Consider the following 16,237-nt stretch of genomic DNA (forward strand, 5'->3'; position numbering starts at 1 on the left):
AAACTTTCAAGGCATGTTGAAATGTTTAATTAATCAAAAGGCACTATGTGCACGTTAATTACTATTACTACTACTACTGCTATTTCTCAGGGAATGTTGATGCGCATGTTCAAGACAATGAGTATAAGGTGGAACTTTCAGCGAGTGTTGAGAGGGATTTTAAAGTAAATGAAGCTCACACAATGGATGTAGGTTATCAAAACAACATATCAGCAATATCTCAGGAACATGCTTAAGTATTAAATTGAAACTTTCAGGGGTTATTGAGCGGGACGTGGAACTGCATTAAAACACAGTATGTACATGTGGAATACCAATTGCGTGTATCAGGAATTTTTGAGCAATGCCTTAGTTTATGAAGGTAAAACCTTCAGGGCTATAATATTACTGCCATTATTGTTACAGTTGAACTAAATTAAAATGGTTCAAATGCATCCGGATTGTTAAAATGGCATAGGGTGGATATATTAGGACTGACATAATGTATTAAATTGAAGCAGTCATGAAAAGTTGATAGGGATGTGATCCAACACACTATATGCCTGCATGTTGTCGAAAGGGTATATCAGAAATATTGCAGGGAGGCTGAGGGTATTAAATGTAAACTCCCATGGTTACTACTACTGCTCTAGAACTAAGTCAAAGAAGTTTAAATGATTACATGCTGTGAAAATGACAGCAATGCAATGTCTCATGCAATGAACAAGATATTAAGTTGAAACTTTCAGGGAAAGTTTTGGCATACGTAGAACTGAATGAAAAGGCAATAGGTGCATGCTGGTTGTTGAAAAAGTGGATTAGCAATATCTCAGGAATGGCTGAGAATTTTATGTTGAAGCTTTCAGGACTATTACTGCTTCTACTGCTGCAGCTATTGCTACTATGGAACTAAATCAAACGATTTTAAAGTACATCCAGGTTGTCAAAATGGCACAGATGTAGTATATCAGGAACAGAATAGGGTATGAAGTGGAAACTTTCAGGGCTATTTATGTTGCTATAAAATTAAATCAAAAGGCATTATATGTGTGCTGGTTGTCAATGGGATTCATCACCAATATAATGGTTGAGGGTCTTAAGTTGAAACTTTCGGGGATACAACTATTAGTACTGCTACTGCTACTACTATTTAACTAAATTAAAACCGTTTAAGTGCACCCAAGTTGTCGAATTGGCTTAGATTCGATGTCTCATGAGGAGAATAGGGGATTAAATTATCTGTTTTCCTGTTAAACGGACAATATCAGATTTGGATGAGTTGAATTCAAGCCCGACTTTCTGGTATTCCACTTCAAGGGTTCTAAAAATTTCGGGGATACGTTGAAAAGTTCGACTAAGGTTTAGGATGTCATCAGCATAGCAATGTCAAGGAAAGGTTTACAGAGGACAAAATCAGTGAAGGTGGGCACAGATCTTGTGCTTCCAGCACATAGTTATTAAAAAGGTCGGGAGAGGTGACAGCTCCTTGACGGGGCCCTTTCTTGACTGGGATAAGTTGTCTACGTGGTATCGGGGGCATGTCTTTATCTGGGGGTAGTGATATTTCATTGCTTAAATCTTCAAAAATAGTGTTAAACTTTTATTGATTGCTTTCTAAATGGTCATAAGTGCAAACGTAGCTTGTCCTAATCGAAAAATTTTATGTCTTATTTTTCCTAGTTTCAAACAACAGCAAAAGCTGGGCTTTTAAGCTATCGGCTATGAAAATTTGTCTATTTGAGTGTATGATAAAGAAAAAGCTATGATTTTGCGTACCAATGACAGCAAAATGAAATCTGAATCTTCAAATTGGTTCAATAGAAGTTTTAACAACCAAATATATCTTAAACAAATTTAGGAAAACCTGGGAACTCTATATGCCGTCAACCAGTTTTAGCACTTAGCGGGTACTAAATTTGAAAATGAAAAACGTGTATGAAGCCAATAGAAAATGAGTAAAAAAATATATTTGGGTGAAGCTTTAGAAAGTGTAAGTTTCTAGAATACCTTGGCAGTACCACTACTTGGTAGTAAACTGGGCAAAAGAAAGAGAACTGTGATTCAATGTGTAAAATTATGTAAAAATAAAATCCCAAGATCCTTTTAACAAATAAGAATAGAAAATATTTGTTTTGTAACTGAACAGTTAAAAATCTAAGCTATGCATTTATATCTCCATCTGAGACTGTTTGGTGGTGCAGGCCTAGAAGACTGTTATGCCCTCTTGTTTTGTACCTGACACTATTACAACTGTCTTATATTTTTCAATTCGATTTTATATCATTTTACCTGCTTGTATTACTTCACACATACATGGTAGTTTATATTTTCATTATTCGTTATGCTACATATTTGTAATCCCTCTTTGCTTTAAATTGTATTATTTTCTTTTCTTTTTATATTGCAGTCGTTACCGCTTCTACCAACACAAATAGTCATGTAACAACTGGTCGGAGAAATAACAAGTGGCTGACACCTAAGCCATACCACCAAATAGACTTTAATGCTTTTCTTGGAATAGTATTTGTTGATAAAAAGTGTTCGGCAAAAGTTATCTACAATATAATAAAAGATGCTGCTCGATGTGAACCTGGCCTCGACTATATTCAAACACAATATATTGTTGGTTCAGATAATACTGTTGAAGGTTCTAAGGAATTTGAGGCAGAAGCTCGAAAACAAGAAGACGTCTTACGAAAGTTCAGAAGTCGCGACTGCAATCTTTTAGTGGCGACAGCCGTGCTGGAAGAAAAAGTTGAACTTCCACCATGTCATCTAGTGATAAGATTTGACGTTCCGAAATCATATCGTGCTTACGTTGGCTCCAAAGCCAGAGCTAAGGCTACTAATGCGCATTTCTTAGTGATATCTTCAAATAAAGAAACGCAGATGTTCATGACTCAGCTTGCACAGTATCATAGCATAGAGAGAGTGCTAATTCGTCGATGCACAAATGATGATTACTGTCATGAAGATGATGTCTTATCAAAAATTTTGGACCTGCCTATTGCTCCGTATGCACCGTTTGGTGAAGATGGTGCCAAGATTGTTGCAGATGATGCCATTCATTTGATTAATCGATATTGTGCTAAGTTACCTAGTGATGTGTTTACACGGTTAACTGCAATGTGGACTATTGAAGAAAAAATGTCTGATATGCCATCTATTATTCTGAATGAATCCCTCGAGTCATACTGCTTAAACTCCACTACTCTCATCAAAGTAAAATCCCGATATGATTATTTGAAATCCAAAGAGGTACGATGTAGGCTAAGGCTTCCCATAAACTCTCCTCTTCGTGATGAAGTTGTTGGTCCGTGGATGAAGACGCACAATTCAGCCAAGAAAGCTGCTGCATTAAAAGCCTGCAATTCTTTGCATAAAATGTACGAAATTGATGACAATTTTCAGCCTGTTACGAGAGAAACTGTTAATATTGATGTAATAGATGAATTAGAATATCTTGATGAAGAACTTAACTTAAATGAGGACGTACCCCGACCAGGAACGACGAAGCGGCGCCAGTATTACTACAAAAGCACTGCTAGTTTTTTCAGGAACTGTCTACCTCAACCAAATGTTCGTAGTTATTTATACTGGCTCAAAATGACAATGGTTGAGCCATTAACTCCTGCTCAAAATACAAGAGGAAGAAGGATTTACAAACCAGAAACGGCTTCTCAAGGTTTTGGTATTCTAACATCCAAACCTATTCCAAAAACTTGTCAATTTCCAATATTTACTAGATCAGGTGAAGTTGAATTGAAAGTGGTTTATCTGCCAACAGAAATCTATCTGAATGAACATCAGCTTAAGATGCTGATGACATTTCAGAGGTATACGTTCAGGAACGTCCTTAAGCTTGAGAAATACCCTATGTTTTGTGATTTGAATGGCTCTGCGCCAAATAAACTGCTTGTGGTACCTCTTTCTGAAATTGCGTCAGGGAATCCTTGCTTAGATTTTCCTTTTGTGTACAGAATTAATCAAGAGAGTGAATCTAAACCTCGATTTCTGAATGACTATGAGCGACGACGATTTCAGTTTAATAAGGGTGATTTCATCGACGCAGTTGTTTATCGTTGGTACAGAGATCAAACTTGTCCTCAGTACTTTTACGTCGCAGAAATATGTTCTGACTTGAGTCCACTTTCCGAATTTCCAGATGATAACTATAAAACATTCCGGGAATATTATTATAGAAAATATGGTATCAGAATTCAGAATTTGAGGCAACCACTTTTAGATGTCGATCATTCGTCGAGTAGATTGAACTTTCTTACTCCAAGGTACTTGAATAGGAAAGGTGTGTTACTTCCAACGTCCAGTGAAGAGACTAAAAGACTTAAAAGAGAAGGGCTGCAGCAGAAGCAAATTCTTGTTCCTGAACTATGTGTTATTCATCCTTTCTCTTCTTCTTTGTGGAGACAAGCAGTATGCCTACCAAGCATTTTGTACAGACTGAATAGTTTACTCGTTGCCGAAGATTTTTGTCAGAGTGTTGGGATAGGGACCCGAATTGTCGATGAATGGGGAGAACTCCAGTTTACGTGGAAGAAAAAAGACAAAACCGATTCAAATGGAGCGGGTTCAGATATTGCGGCCTCGGTCTTGGATATGGTCGAAGTAAAAGAGGAAGTACAAGATGAGAGCATGGAAGAGAAACAAGAAGAGAGCCAGGACTCTGTTGATGGAATAGGGATGTGGAATCCTGAAATGGCGGAAAATATCCCAGCTTTATCTGAAGAGCATAAGCTTCTTTTAGAAGAAGGCTATTTCCTAGAAGATCTCAAGTTAGCCAATTTAACTATGATTGATGGACTCGGCGACAGCGGGTTTGAAGGCAGTGACGGAAAGGGATGGGATGCTCCAATCAGTGGCATTGGACACAATATTGGAGCACCAAAAGCGGATGTCTCCTGTTGGGAACCTCCTGAAAAAGTAAGCTCAGCTTAAATTATTCTTAGTGTTTATCAAGTAATGCAAACCGAAGAGCATAGAGCTAAGAAATGGAAACTGATAAGCCTAATGACTTTAAATAAAAGGAGATAAAAGCCTATAAAAAAAAAGACTTCACTGGGGTTTTCTCATAAAAAAAAAACCCTGAAAGAAAACTGTGTTACTGCTACTGCTGCTATTACTAACAGCTTACTGCAGCACCAAGCCGCCTGAGGCTAAAACAGCTACGCATGTTCCTCTTCTGTCTCAATCTATTCAAAGTCTCCTTCTTTACATTCCCCCAGTAAGTTAAAATTTCCTTAACTCCTTAGCTAGTAGTAGTAGTAGTTAGTACAATAAGTAAATTCAGCTTTAGCGGTTTCAGTATTTAATGAGGTAGTTTGAACTCGATGAAGTGATCAGTTTTACTGACTTTGTTTTCAATATAACAAAAGTATTAAATTTCATTACAGCTATACCATATTAAATATTTTATGATTGTCATAAAACTGGGAAAACTACAAGAAAATTAGTAAAATTGCACCAAAGCTGGCGAAACTGCAAAAGAACCCAGTAAAATCATTAAAATTGCGATTAATTACAAACATAAAAACACCATTTTTACACATTTTGTTTTTCACCTTCATCATATGTATTGCTTCAGAGCCAAAAATTAATATTAAGGTGGCAGAAAGGGCCACCCCCAAGAAAAAAACAACTCTTATCTATTTTAGAATGAGAATAAATGCTCCAAAACTGGTTGTTCAGAACAAATAGTATAGGAGAGTGATAGAAAAGGAAGCTTGAGCTCGTCCCGAAAAAAAAATCAATGCCATCTTATCTAGCGTTATCCAGCAAACTCAAAGAATTCTATATAAATAAAAAATATTAACTATAAATGCCTTTTTTCATGTCTTCTTTTTATTTCTGCTTTACGTAGGGCTGAAGATATAAGAACTTCTTTTTCCAAAAGAGCATAAGAGTTACATTTGCGTACATTAATTTTTGAATTGCCATGCTCAGTCGACCTCAGCTCAGGGCCGATCGATCTAGCATTAATTTGCGTAATCATTATTACATTAATCAAAATCTTTGACGCAAACCCTTTTATGGTGGTAACTTTTCATAGGGTTGTTTTGAAATTAATAAATTGTTCATATTTGGAATTAAAACAGATATTTTGAGATGTATAAATTGTTGTAAAAATCATCTGTGTTTAGTTTCAGTGCCTACTGACAAGGGTCGCTCTTGCTTACTGTTAAAGTGATTCTTGATATTTAAGGAAGAGTATTTTGGAAACCTTGTAAAAATTTAAGCAACATTTTTTTTCATCATTACCTAAAGACATTTGTTGGTATATGTAAAAATAAATTCCTTCCCAGGCAGAAAATGATGGCTCAGATTACGCCAACTCAGATGTTGACGATTTTGTATCTGAGGAAGAAGAAGACATTATTGAAAACAACTATCGTTACGCAAATGACAACGATAATGAATTTGGCCCCAAAATGGTGACAAGAGGTGATACAGCTGAAGCAGTCGAAGATTCCTTATCGATCTTCAAAAAGAAGACAACATGTTTGATTGAATCCTCAGAACACACAGGTATTATGAATGTTTTTTTTTTCGATTCTAGTGATCAGTGAATGGCATCTGACTTTATAATGATAATATGCCATTATCAACTTAATGGACTTATATAATACATTTTCGGTAACGAAGGAAAATTCATGCTAAAAGTGTATTATAAAAACTCTGTTTATGGAAATGGAGCACCTATTAACATTCTTTAATGTTTAAAAAAAATCTTTTTTTTCTTGCAATCATAGACTGCAATTAGTCTTTAAACAACCTAAGGGAGCTTTTTTTATATAGTTACTCTTATTTTGCAGAAGGGGTAAAGTTTTCTATTGTTATAGAGAGTTGCTCTCGATTAAAAAGCTCGAATTTCGTAGTGACACAACCCAATTCTGTTGTCTTAGGAATGACAGGATTTGCCAGTTTTGGGATTTTGTTATTGTTGCAGAATAATGGCACTTGTAGGTCATAGTTGCTACATGTAGCTGCCATTTGTCTGTCCTGATTCTAAGACAAAGTTTTCAAAAAAGAAATAAAAGTCTGAAATATGCTTTTACGTAGAATGATGTATGTTGAGATGAATAATCGATATGAATGTTGATGATAATTTAAAAGTAAAATTAATAACAATGAATTAGTAATTACCATAAGTCAAATGAATAATTTGTTAACTTATTGATTGTGATTTAATAATTGGGTCACCATTAGTTAATGAAACAATTAGAACTACTTTTACTTACCTTGTTTCCCATCAGCATTCAGAAGCAAAACTTCTGCATTACTAGAATACTTGGGAATTCCGCTTCAGAAAAGGAATTTGAAGACTACTCTTCTTAGAAAAGTGTTAGAAACACGGGTCAAGCTAAGATCTGTATTATTGGGAAATGCTCCTTATTCAATCTTCAAATCAAAATATTTCATTTCATATGAAACGCTATTTCAAACCTGAGTTTTATAAGTTGACAGGCCTTGTTTTTCAAATTGTAATAAAAATAACTATTTACAGTTATGATTAGTTTTGGAAATGTTATATTCTCTCGAAACAGTTGGTAAGTGCAGCTAAAAAACTGGTTCTAAGAAATAGTTGTGCAGAACGATCTTCGGGACAATAATCTATAGTCGAGACGTTCTTGTGGAAGATATGTATAGAATATTATAATTACTTCTGACAATATGCAAACTGAAACGATGTCTATAGGGGCACACTTTGAGTGTTTACTTGAGTGAACCAAAACAGATTTCTCTGTGTTTTAACCCCTGCCCCGGCTTGAAAAGAGTGTCTGAACAAACGCTGTGACTTTCATATATATTATTTAATGAATTGGAGGATTACTAAAATGTGTTAGTCGCATGATTGAATTAAAATTAATAAATGAAAGAAAAATAAATTTCAAAATTAAGTAAATTACAAAAGTGCGTATCGTCAACTGAACGCATTTTATATTAGACTATTGAGCATTCATTTAGTACTTAATAACATGGCATGGAGGGGGGGGGGCTGCATTATATAATCCCTTGGGCTGCTCCAAATATGTGGAAATTGAGTATTGTACGATAGCCTTCCTTCATAATTGTTTAAGATATGCTTTTGTCAAAATGACGTGTGATGAAAGTTATGAGAAAATTATGAGTTTTTAAAAGCATGACGAAGTTATGAGCTAATTTTTAGTTTGAAATGGCCAAAAAAACTTCCGAAATATTTAAGTCTAATATCAGGTGCCTAGGCATATGTAACATAAATAATTGAAAACATATCTCTCTTCCATTTTCCTCGAACTGCAGTGTCTTCCTTCATCTAATCCTTCTTAGATAAGTCGTCTTCTTCCGATTCACCAGAAACGTTTTGTGGGTGTTCAGTTTTTTTTCAGTTTCAGATCCACGAAGGCAAAATTTTAAAGCCTTAGTAGTAAAACAGCCATAAAAAAGAAGGTCTAATTTGTATTAATAATGTAAGTTCGGTTTTACCTCCAATTTCCAGTCTCAATCCTATTTTTCTAGGAGACGAATAACGGGATGTAGTAATATTTCAAGCTAATAAGTTAATGCTCACGACCTTATCAGTGGCGTTCAGTTTTCATTAGTTTTAGGGTTCGATGGGGGAGGGGTATTTTTCAAACTCTGAACAGCCCTGTAAGTAAGACATCTGGCCTCCCCTCGTAATTCTAGTTCGTAATTTTTTAAGTGTTCCTAAAGTTTTAAAGTAAGAAGCATGCAAGGGTAAGAGGTGTAGCTGCATGGTTTATGTTTTTGTTGACAGATGAAATATCTTTAAACCGAAATGGGTTTCTTTCTCTGGTAATATTCTGTTGTTGTAAAACACCAAGGACAGTGAAATCTGATTTTTTTTTTTCTTAGTTAACTGAAAACTTACATAACCATGTGTATTTTATGAAATTAGGAAAAATAGGGATTTTCCTTTTAATGCAAAAGGGCTAAATGTGCAAGTTTACAGAAATAGCGGGCGCCAAATAAAAAAAAGTAACGTAGGTAAAAATAAAAAAAAAGCTAAAAATATATAGTACCAAACAGCTGAAAATGGTATAACTTACCTTTGTAAGTGTAGTAGTGTTTGAGAACGAGCAGTTTCCTAGTGTTTGAGTTATTTGGACAGAAATTGTTGTCATATTTTAGTAATTAGTTTTACTTATTCGCTTTTACGATTCGAAGTGGAAAGGCTGACGAAAATATGATACTACCCTAAAAAATCGAGGGTTTGAGAAAGCCAATTGAAAAATCTTAGGAAATCATGGTTTTTAGGCAAGATCAAATCTAAGATGGATCGGAGAACCAGAAATTGTTTTATTTGAATTGTTTGGTATTTCCGAGTTAATATGCAATTCCTATTCTGAAGACGAAAGGGATAGTGTCAGGGCCGCATCCAGAATTTTGTATGGGGGGGAGGTACAAAAAACTTTAATACACTCTTCAATAATTCGTTTTTGTGCATTTTATTACATTTTTACGAGTAGGGCAAATATTTTGAAGGGGGAAGAGGTGTAGCACCCTACTCATGTTTCTATTTACATAGGTAATTTTTTCTTCTAAACTTAATAATTAGAAGATACGACAAAATGCCTGTTTATTTTCGCTATCATTTCTTTATTTTTTATTTTATTTGCAATCCTCCTCTCAGTCACTTTTTTCTAAAACAAAGAATTGGATATAAAAATTTATCTACATAATAAGGAAATTATGAGATCAGGGTGGCAGCAGTAGTGTCCGGCAACCTAGTTAGAGACGATCACGGCCCATAGTAAAAAAAAAATAAAACAGTCCATAACTTCTAAAAGAAGTGTCGTGTCTTATCGAACTACAAAGTTAACCATTAGAACCTCCTTGTCTGAAACCCCTAGAAACGAATTTTACAGTCTCTTGGCTGAAATAACAAACTAAATCCATATTTTGCATCGACGGCAGGTTTTTTTCGTGCCAAGCTAGCTGGGCACTGAAACACCGTAGAAATCTGTTTAATGCTTCATTTTAAACGAAATGGCCGCATCTAGTGCCTTTTGTAACTAAAAAAAGGTTTTTATTAAGAATTGGGTATGGGTGAGAGATGTAGATCTTTCGGTGTGTTAACCTTACGTAAGACAAAGTTTGATAATTGTACACCCACGTCAGTGATGTATAACTGAAAATAATAAGCTCTTAAGATAATGAATGATGAATAAAACTATTTGAATGACTGTGTTCATTATATAAATTATATTAATTTAGCAGAGGTGATAATTCGCGAAGATTTTGAATGAAAAGAATTGTAAGTATTTTTTAGACTTTTTTAGTGAAGATGAAAAAACTTATATATCTCCAATGTAGATGGGGGAGGGCATTGTTTTCAGGAGAAATACAAAAATGTGAACCATCTAGGGGAAGCAAAAAAAAATCAAGGGGGTATTCCCCGACCTATCCTCTCCCTTTGGCGACCCTGTAATTCAAGTCTTTAGCCATAGAAGAGTAAAAACCCGTAGTTGCTTTTATTACTTTTATCAAATATATTCAAACATATGTAAACCATAGTACGAACATTCTTATTTTTTTATGTGTTGTTTTAGATCCAAATATGTTTTTGTTACGTTAGGTCATTTGATGCGTTTGTCGTCCTATACGGTTTTATTATGCTTTATGTCGTTCGTATAATTTATGGCCTTTATTTGCTCACTTAATGATGCGAACTCGGTTAACTATTGGATTTATTTTCCAAAGAAATCTTAGCTTTTCATGCACTATTAAATGCCACAGTTTTATTTTATGTGTTTTATTTGTTTTTGGTGAAATTTTCGAGATATCTAGTCCAGCGACAAATGAAACACTCATTTATACTATGTCTGTTTGATTCTAGATTCGTCTGAAAAGCATTTATGTTTTCAATGATCCCTTCCTTTTAGTTTCGTTGATATGTCTTATTGTTGAATATGTGGAATTTCCCCAGATTTGTGATTGTTCCTGTCTTTTTAACCGTTTTCGGCAAAATAACATTTTAATTTCCATTTGTCTATTTTTTAAGGTTTTAACTGGATTACCCGTCGTTTCTTCCTGAGAAACGAAAAATGGGAACTGGAAATGAACGCCATCAGCGCTGGAAGTCTCAAAGAGACACCGTTATTGCTTATCTATTTAAGTTTTTTTCTGTAATTCCTATTACCACTGCTAACAACGCACTGCAGTAGCAAGCCGCCTGGTGCCAACAGAACTACTTAAGCTCTACCTCGATCACAATCTCTTCAGAGCCTCTCTTTACAACCTCCCAAGTTGTTCTAGTTTCCTTTAAATCCTTCCTAGCGACCTCATTTCACCTCATCCGGGGACGACCTACTTTTTACTTTCATTTGGCACCTTTCTGTTTGTTAATGCAAGTCTTTTTCCAAATTTTATAACCTATTGTCCCCTGGTTGGGTAACCTATTGTCCCCAGCTGAGGGCACTTAATAAAGGACGATTTGGCCCCTATGTACGTTTCCCCGGTGACTTTGTGGAGAAGGGCAGTCATAGAAACTTAGGCGAGGGCTTAATAGATGATAAATTGAAAGCTCTAGTTTACTTTTTAAGAGTCCGATAAGATTGTATCTAACTAAGATGCAGTTTTTCACAAAAGTGGCATTTTTGGGTTTATTTTGCGTTTTATTATATATACATATATATATATATATATATATATATATATATATATATATATATATATATATATATATATATATATATATATATATATATATATATATATATATATATATATATATATATATATATATATGTATATATATATGTCGACATAACATCATGCGAAATTCCCCGTAAGAAAATAAAAAATAGCAGTTCGCATTGTAAAGGGTTTTTAGTTGTCAGCGAAAATATGAATAACCATCGAGTGATAAGAAAAACATTTTTCGACGAAATTTTTTTTTTCATGTCATTAATTGTCTACGGATTGTTTTGGGTACCTTTCTTATTGACCGCATTACAAACAGTAAGCTACATGAAATATGTAGCTTTATTCCGCTATTTAGGGCTATAATGAAAGAAAAGTTAGAGAGGTAGGACGCGTTCTGCAGAAGAAAGATGACAGAGTGCAAAAAATCATCATTTTCGGCTATTCATCTAAGGCTAAATGAAAAGTAGTTTGTCCCCAAATGTGTAGAGAAGAATTGGTAAGAAACGAGCTATAGAGAAATTGGAATTCTTGGGAGGGTGTAAAGAGGGAAGGTTTGAATAGATTGGAATGAAGGAGTTGCGTGCGTAGCTTTTTTGGCCTTAGGTGACTTGGCGCCGCCGTTCTTTGTTCGTAGTAGCAGTATTATTTATTTGTTCTAGGTTCTATCTTGAATCCCCTTACCAATCATTTTTTTCTAGGAGATGAAGAATGGGATATAGAAATAGACGCCATCAGCGCTGAAAGTCTCAGAGAGTTTGCCGAGCTTCTTGATGACCACAAAAACCAACTTCTTGATACCAGTGTCCTAAAACACAGTGAAGAATTTCATTTAGGTTCTATTATAGGAAAAAGAAAAGATACGACAACTACTGACGCCATTGCTGATGTGCTTATAGGTGATCCAGTTGTCAGGCCTGTCAATCTAGTAGATGTTAGTGTCCCACCATATGAAAGTGAGTTTGAGAAAGATGAGTTGGACTTTACTTTTAAGTTTGATGATCAGCCTGATTTGGATAGGCATCCAGGCCCAAGTCCAGGAATAATATTGCAAGCTCTGACAATGTCAAATGCAAATGATGGCATTAATCTTGAGAGGTTAGAGACGGTTGGTGATTCATTTTTAAAATTTGCCATCACTGTATATCTCTTTTGTAAGTATAAAAACACTCATGAAGGAAAGCTGAGTTATCTTCGGTCAAAAAGAGTTTCGAATTTAAATCTATACCGCCTGGGGAAAAGACATAATTTGGGTAATATAATGATAGCTACAAAGTTTAATCCCCAAGACAATTGGATGCCTCCTGGCTATCTTGTCCCTAGATGTTTTGAGCAGGCCCTTATTGATTCGGGCATTCCAAATACATACTGGAATCTAGCTGATCTGCGAGGAGTTGAAAAACTAAGCGCAGATGAAATTGAGGAAATGGTGAAACAAAAAATGGATCTTCTGAGGCAAAAGCTAGGACCAGACATTGATACTGAAATCGAGGAATTTAAGGAAGAACAAGAAGATGATGATGAAATACCAAAAGATGTAGAAGATCTCTCCGAAGCTGCTGAGTTTGTTCCGTACAGCTTGCTTTCACAGCATAGTATCAATGATAAGAGTATTGCTGATTGTGTTGAAGCTTTAATCGGAGCATATTTACTTGAATGTGGAATTAAAGGGGCTCTATCACTGATGACTTGGCTCGGTATGACTGTTCTACCGAAAACGGATGGTGGTCTGCAGATGTGGGAAGCGCCTGAGTCAGCTGTAGCCTCCCACATGCCCCGCCCTCTTGCAAATAAAATACTGAACAAGCTCCTAGTAGGATATGATGAGTTTGAAAAACAAATTCAGTATCGATTCAATGATAGGGCATATTTGCTCCAAGCCTTAACTCATTCTTCATACTATGATAATGTGCTCACTGATTGTTATCAGCGCCTAGAATTTCTGGGTGATGCTGTTCTCGATTATCTGATAACTCGATTTCTTTACGAAGACCCAAGACAACACTGTCCTGGAGATCTGACTGATTTGAGGTCTGCTTTAGTCAACAATACCACATTTGCTGTTTTAGCTGTACGATATGGCTTTCACCGCTATTTCAAACATTCTTCTTATGGAATAAGCGTAGTCTTTGACAAATTTATTAAAATGCAAGAAGAAAATGGGCATAAAATATCTGAAGAGCTGTACTATTTAGAAGAAGAAGACGCAGACGAGGCTGAGGATATTGAAGTACCGAAAGCATTGGGTGACATCTTCGAATCGGTGGCTGGAGCAGTTTATTTAGACTCGGGTATGAAACTAGACGAAGTTTGGAGAGTGTATTATCGTATGATGAAACCAGAAATTGAAGCTTTCACTGTTTCTGCACCAAAATCACCGATTCGAGAGCTCCTTGAATTGGAAACGGATCGAGTCAAATTCGGCAGAGCAGAAAGAACTCCAGATGGACGTGTTCGCGTCACAGTTGATATCATTGGAAAGAAATCTTTTAAAGGTATTGGGCGCAGTTACAGGATAGCCAAGTGTACAGCTGCTAAATTTGCTCTTAGAACGCTGGAACGTTTAGGTATGCTAAGTAAAAGGAAAAACTAGAATTATGTATACATAAATTAAATATTCAGATTGTCTTCCACAGTACGAAAAGATCCATCCCATACAATTTGTGAAAATGAGTTGAATTTTCTAAATGAGGAGTATTTTTCTCAAGTAGATCTTTTTCCAGATCAGGAAGAATAGCCATAATTAGGATAAATTACGTTTTTGGGCCTTAAATACCTTCTGAAGCAATGATATTAAGGTCTACGCCATAATTTCCCAACATTATCAAAAAGCAATCAACCTCATTAAGCCCCATGCCCTAATTTATTAACGCCAATAATAACTCTATTTAACCACATCCCATTGTTTTTGATGATTTCTTTTTCTCAGATAAATAATCAAACAACAAACTATTCCCCGGAGCAATAAATTACTTACTTTGGCTATTCTTTGTAATAAAAAAAAAATACCTCCCCTGTCAAGTCAACTAGTCTCTGGTAATTTTTTAACATCAAAAACTCGATTTTCGGTTTTATAGTCTCCTTGAAATTATGACGTATTATTCAGATACCGGTTCACCTAATAATACTGTTAGGGATGTTTCGTTTTATAAAGGGATCTTAAAGAGCGTCGTTAACTACACTAGAAAATATAGTTTCTTCCTCTCGAGTTATAGGCTACTTCTCATGGATATAACTACAGTGGAATACAAAAAACTGATACCGCCAAGCATTAAACTACTTACTTTGACTCTTATATAAAATTATAAATTAATTACACCATTTTTTTCTTTTTTTTGTCTTGGATAATTGTAAACGACTTTAAATTGATTTGTATTTTTTGCATAGTGTCTGTTTGTAAAATTATCTTCATTAATTGTGAATATAGTGTTAAATGTTTGTGGCATTTTAGTTTTAAATTTATGTATTAATACTAGTAGCATTTTTTTTTTTCATCCTTGTTTTCTTTAAGGAGCGTATACACTCCAGGATTATTCTTGTAGGGGCTTGTTGCTTAATTAGTAATATCACTTCCACCCTACTTTTGGCTTGTTGATCTAGTAGTAATATCACCGCCATCCTACTTTTTTGAATGTTACGTTCAAAAATAAGTAGCTTTGAAGAGAATAAGCCTTGGGTTTAACTAAGATTTCATTCAAGAAATAAGCAATAATTTTACCTTCGTTCTTCTTAGTTTTGCTTCGGGCTATGCTAAAAATTGAAATTATATAATATATATTTTATAAATAAAATAATAGAAATCTGTTTGTAAACTAAAAAATCTGTTAGTAATTACTCTAAAAATATTGTAGTCTATTCTAAAAGAGTTGGGGCTGCATATTATGATGTTCGAAATCATATGAACTTCAAAACAGCCTTCTAACTTCTATTGGTCTTTCTCCGAAACGTTGATTTTTTCAGTTTAATTCTTTCTTTACACGGGTAATGGATGCTTTATCTATTATCAGAAAATGTTCCCTGACAAGAAAAAATCAAATGTGTATTCGTTGCTTAAGGGTAATTTTATGTGTAATTGTTCGTGTAATTTTTAATTGTTTATTGGCAACTTCAGTTTATCATTATGGATAATTCTACCTTACATCTTTATTTATTTGTAATATGTAGGTAATTAATTATTTGTAATTTAAGGGTATTTTGTGTGTGTATTTCTTGATTTTACCTTGCAAATATCTTTAGCACTCCTTTAAGACATTATTTTTCCATACTCCTAACCATTACGAAAAAATGGTCGTGTGATTAATTTTTTGACTTGTTAAAAATTAACAATTTATATTGCAATTTCTCGAAAGTAGAATCCACTCTTGAACTCAGTTTCTATTTTAAACTAAATTCGAGTTTCTCAAATCCAAGATAGCCAAAATAAAACATTGTACTTTTCATTGTATTTCTGGTTTTGCCTGGTGATAACTTCATCCATCCGAAGGTAAAATTACGAATATCTACTTACTATCGTTAGTGATACGTGGGCTAAAGCTCGGAGAAACTATCCGTTAAAAGTTACTGGCTTAGAATTCAAAACAGAAGAACCAATTAATTG

General features: G+C 34.8%; 1 protein-coding gene across 1 annotated transcript in view; it reads left to right on the top strand.

Annotated features, from left to right (window-relative positions):
- The window catches only part of LOC136042151 (endoribonuclease Dcr-1-like), a 28,664-nt gene extending 14,247 nt beyond the window's left edge, over positions 1-14,417 (top strand). Inside the window, exons 3-5 of the mRNA XM_065727065.1 lie at positions 2,387-4,920; positions 6,300-6,522; positions 12,342-14,417. Coding sequence (XP_065583137.1) covers positions 2,387-4,920; positions 6,300-6,522; positions 12,342-14,233 — 4,649 coding nt within the window. The 3' untranslated portion in view covers positions 14,234-14,417. The remainder of the gene's footprint in view (positions 1-2,386; positions 4,921-6,299; positions 6,523-12,341) is intronic.
- The last annotated feature ends 1,820 nt before the right edge of the window (positions 14,418-16,237 follow it).

This window comes from Artemia franciscana, unplaced genomic scaffold (assembly GCF_032884065.1).
Source record: "Artemia franciscana unplaced genomic scaffold, ASM3288406v1 PGA_scaffold_73, whole genome shotgun sequence".
Classification (NCBI taxonomy): Eukaryota; Metazoa; Arthropoda; class Branchiopoda; order Anostraca; family Artemiidae; genus Artemia; species Artemia franciscana.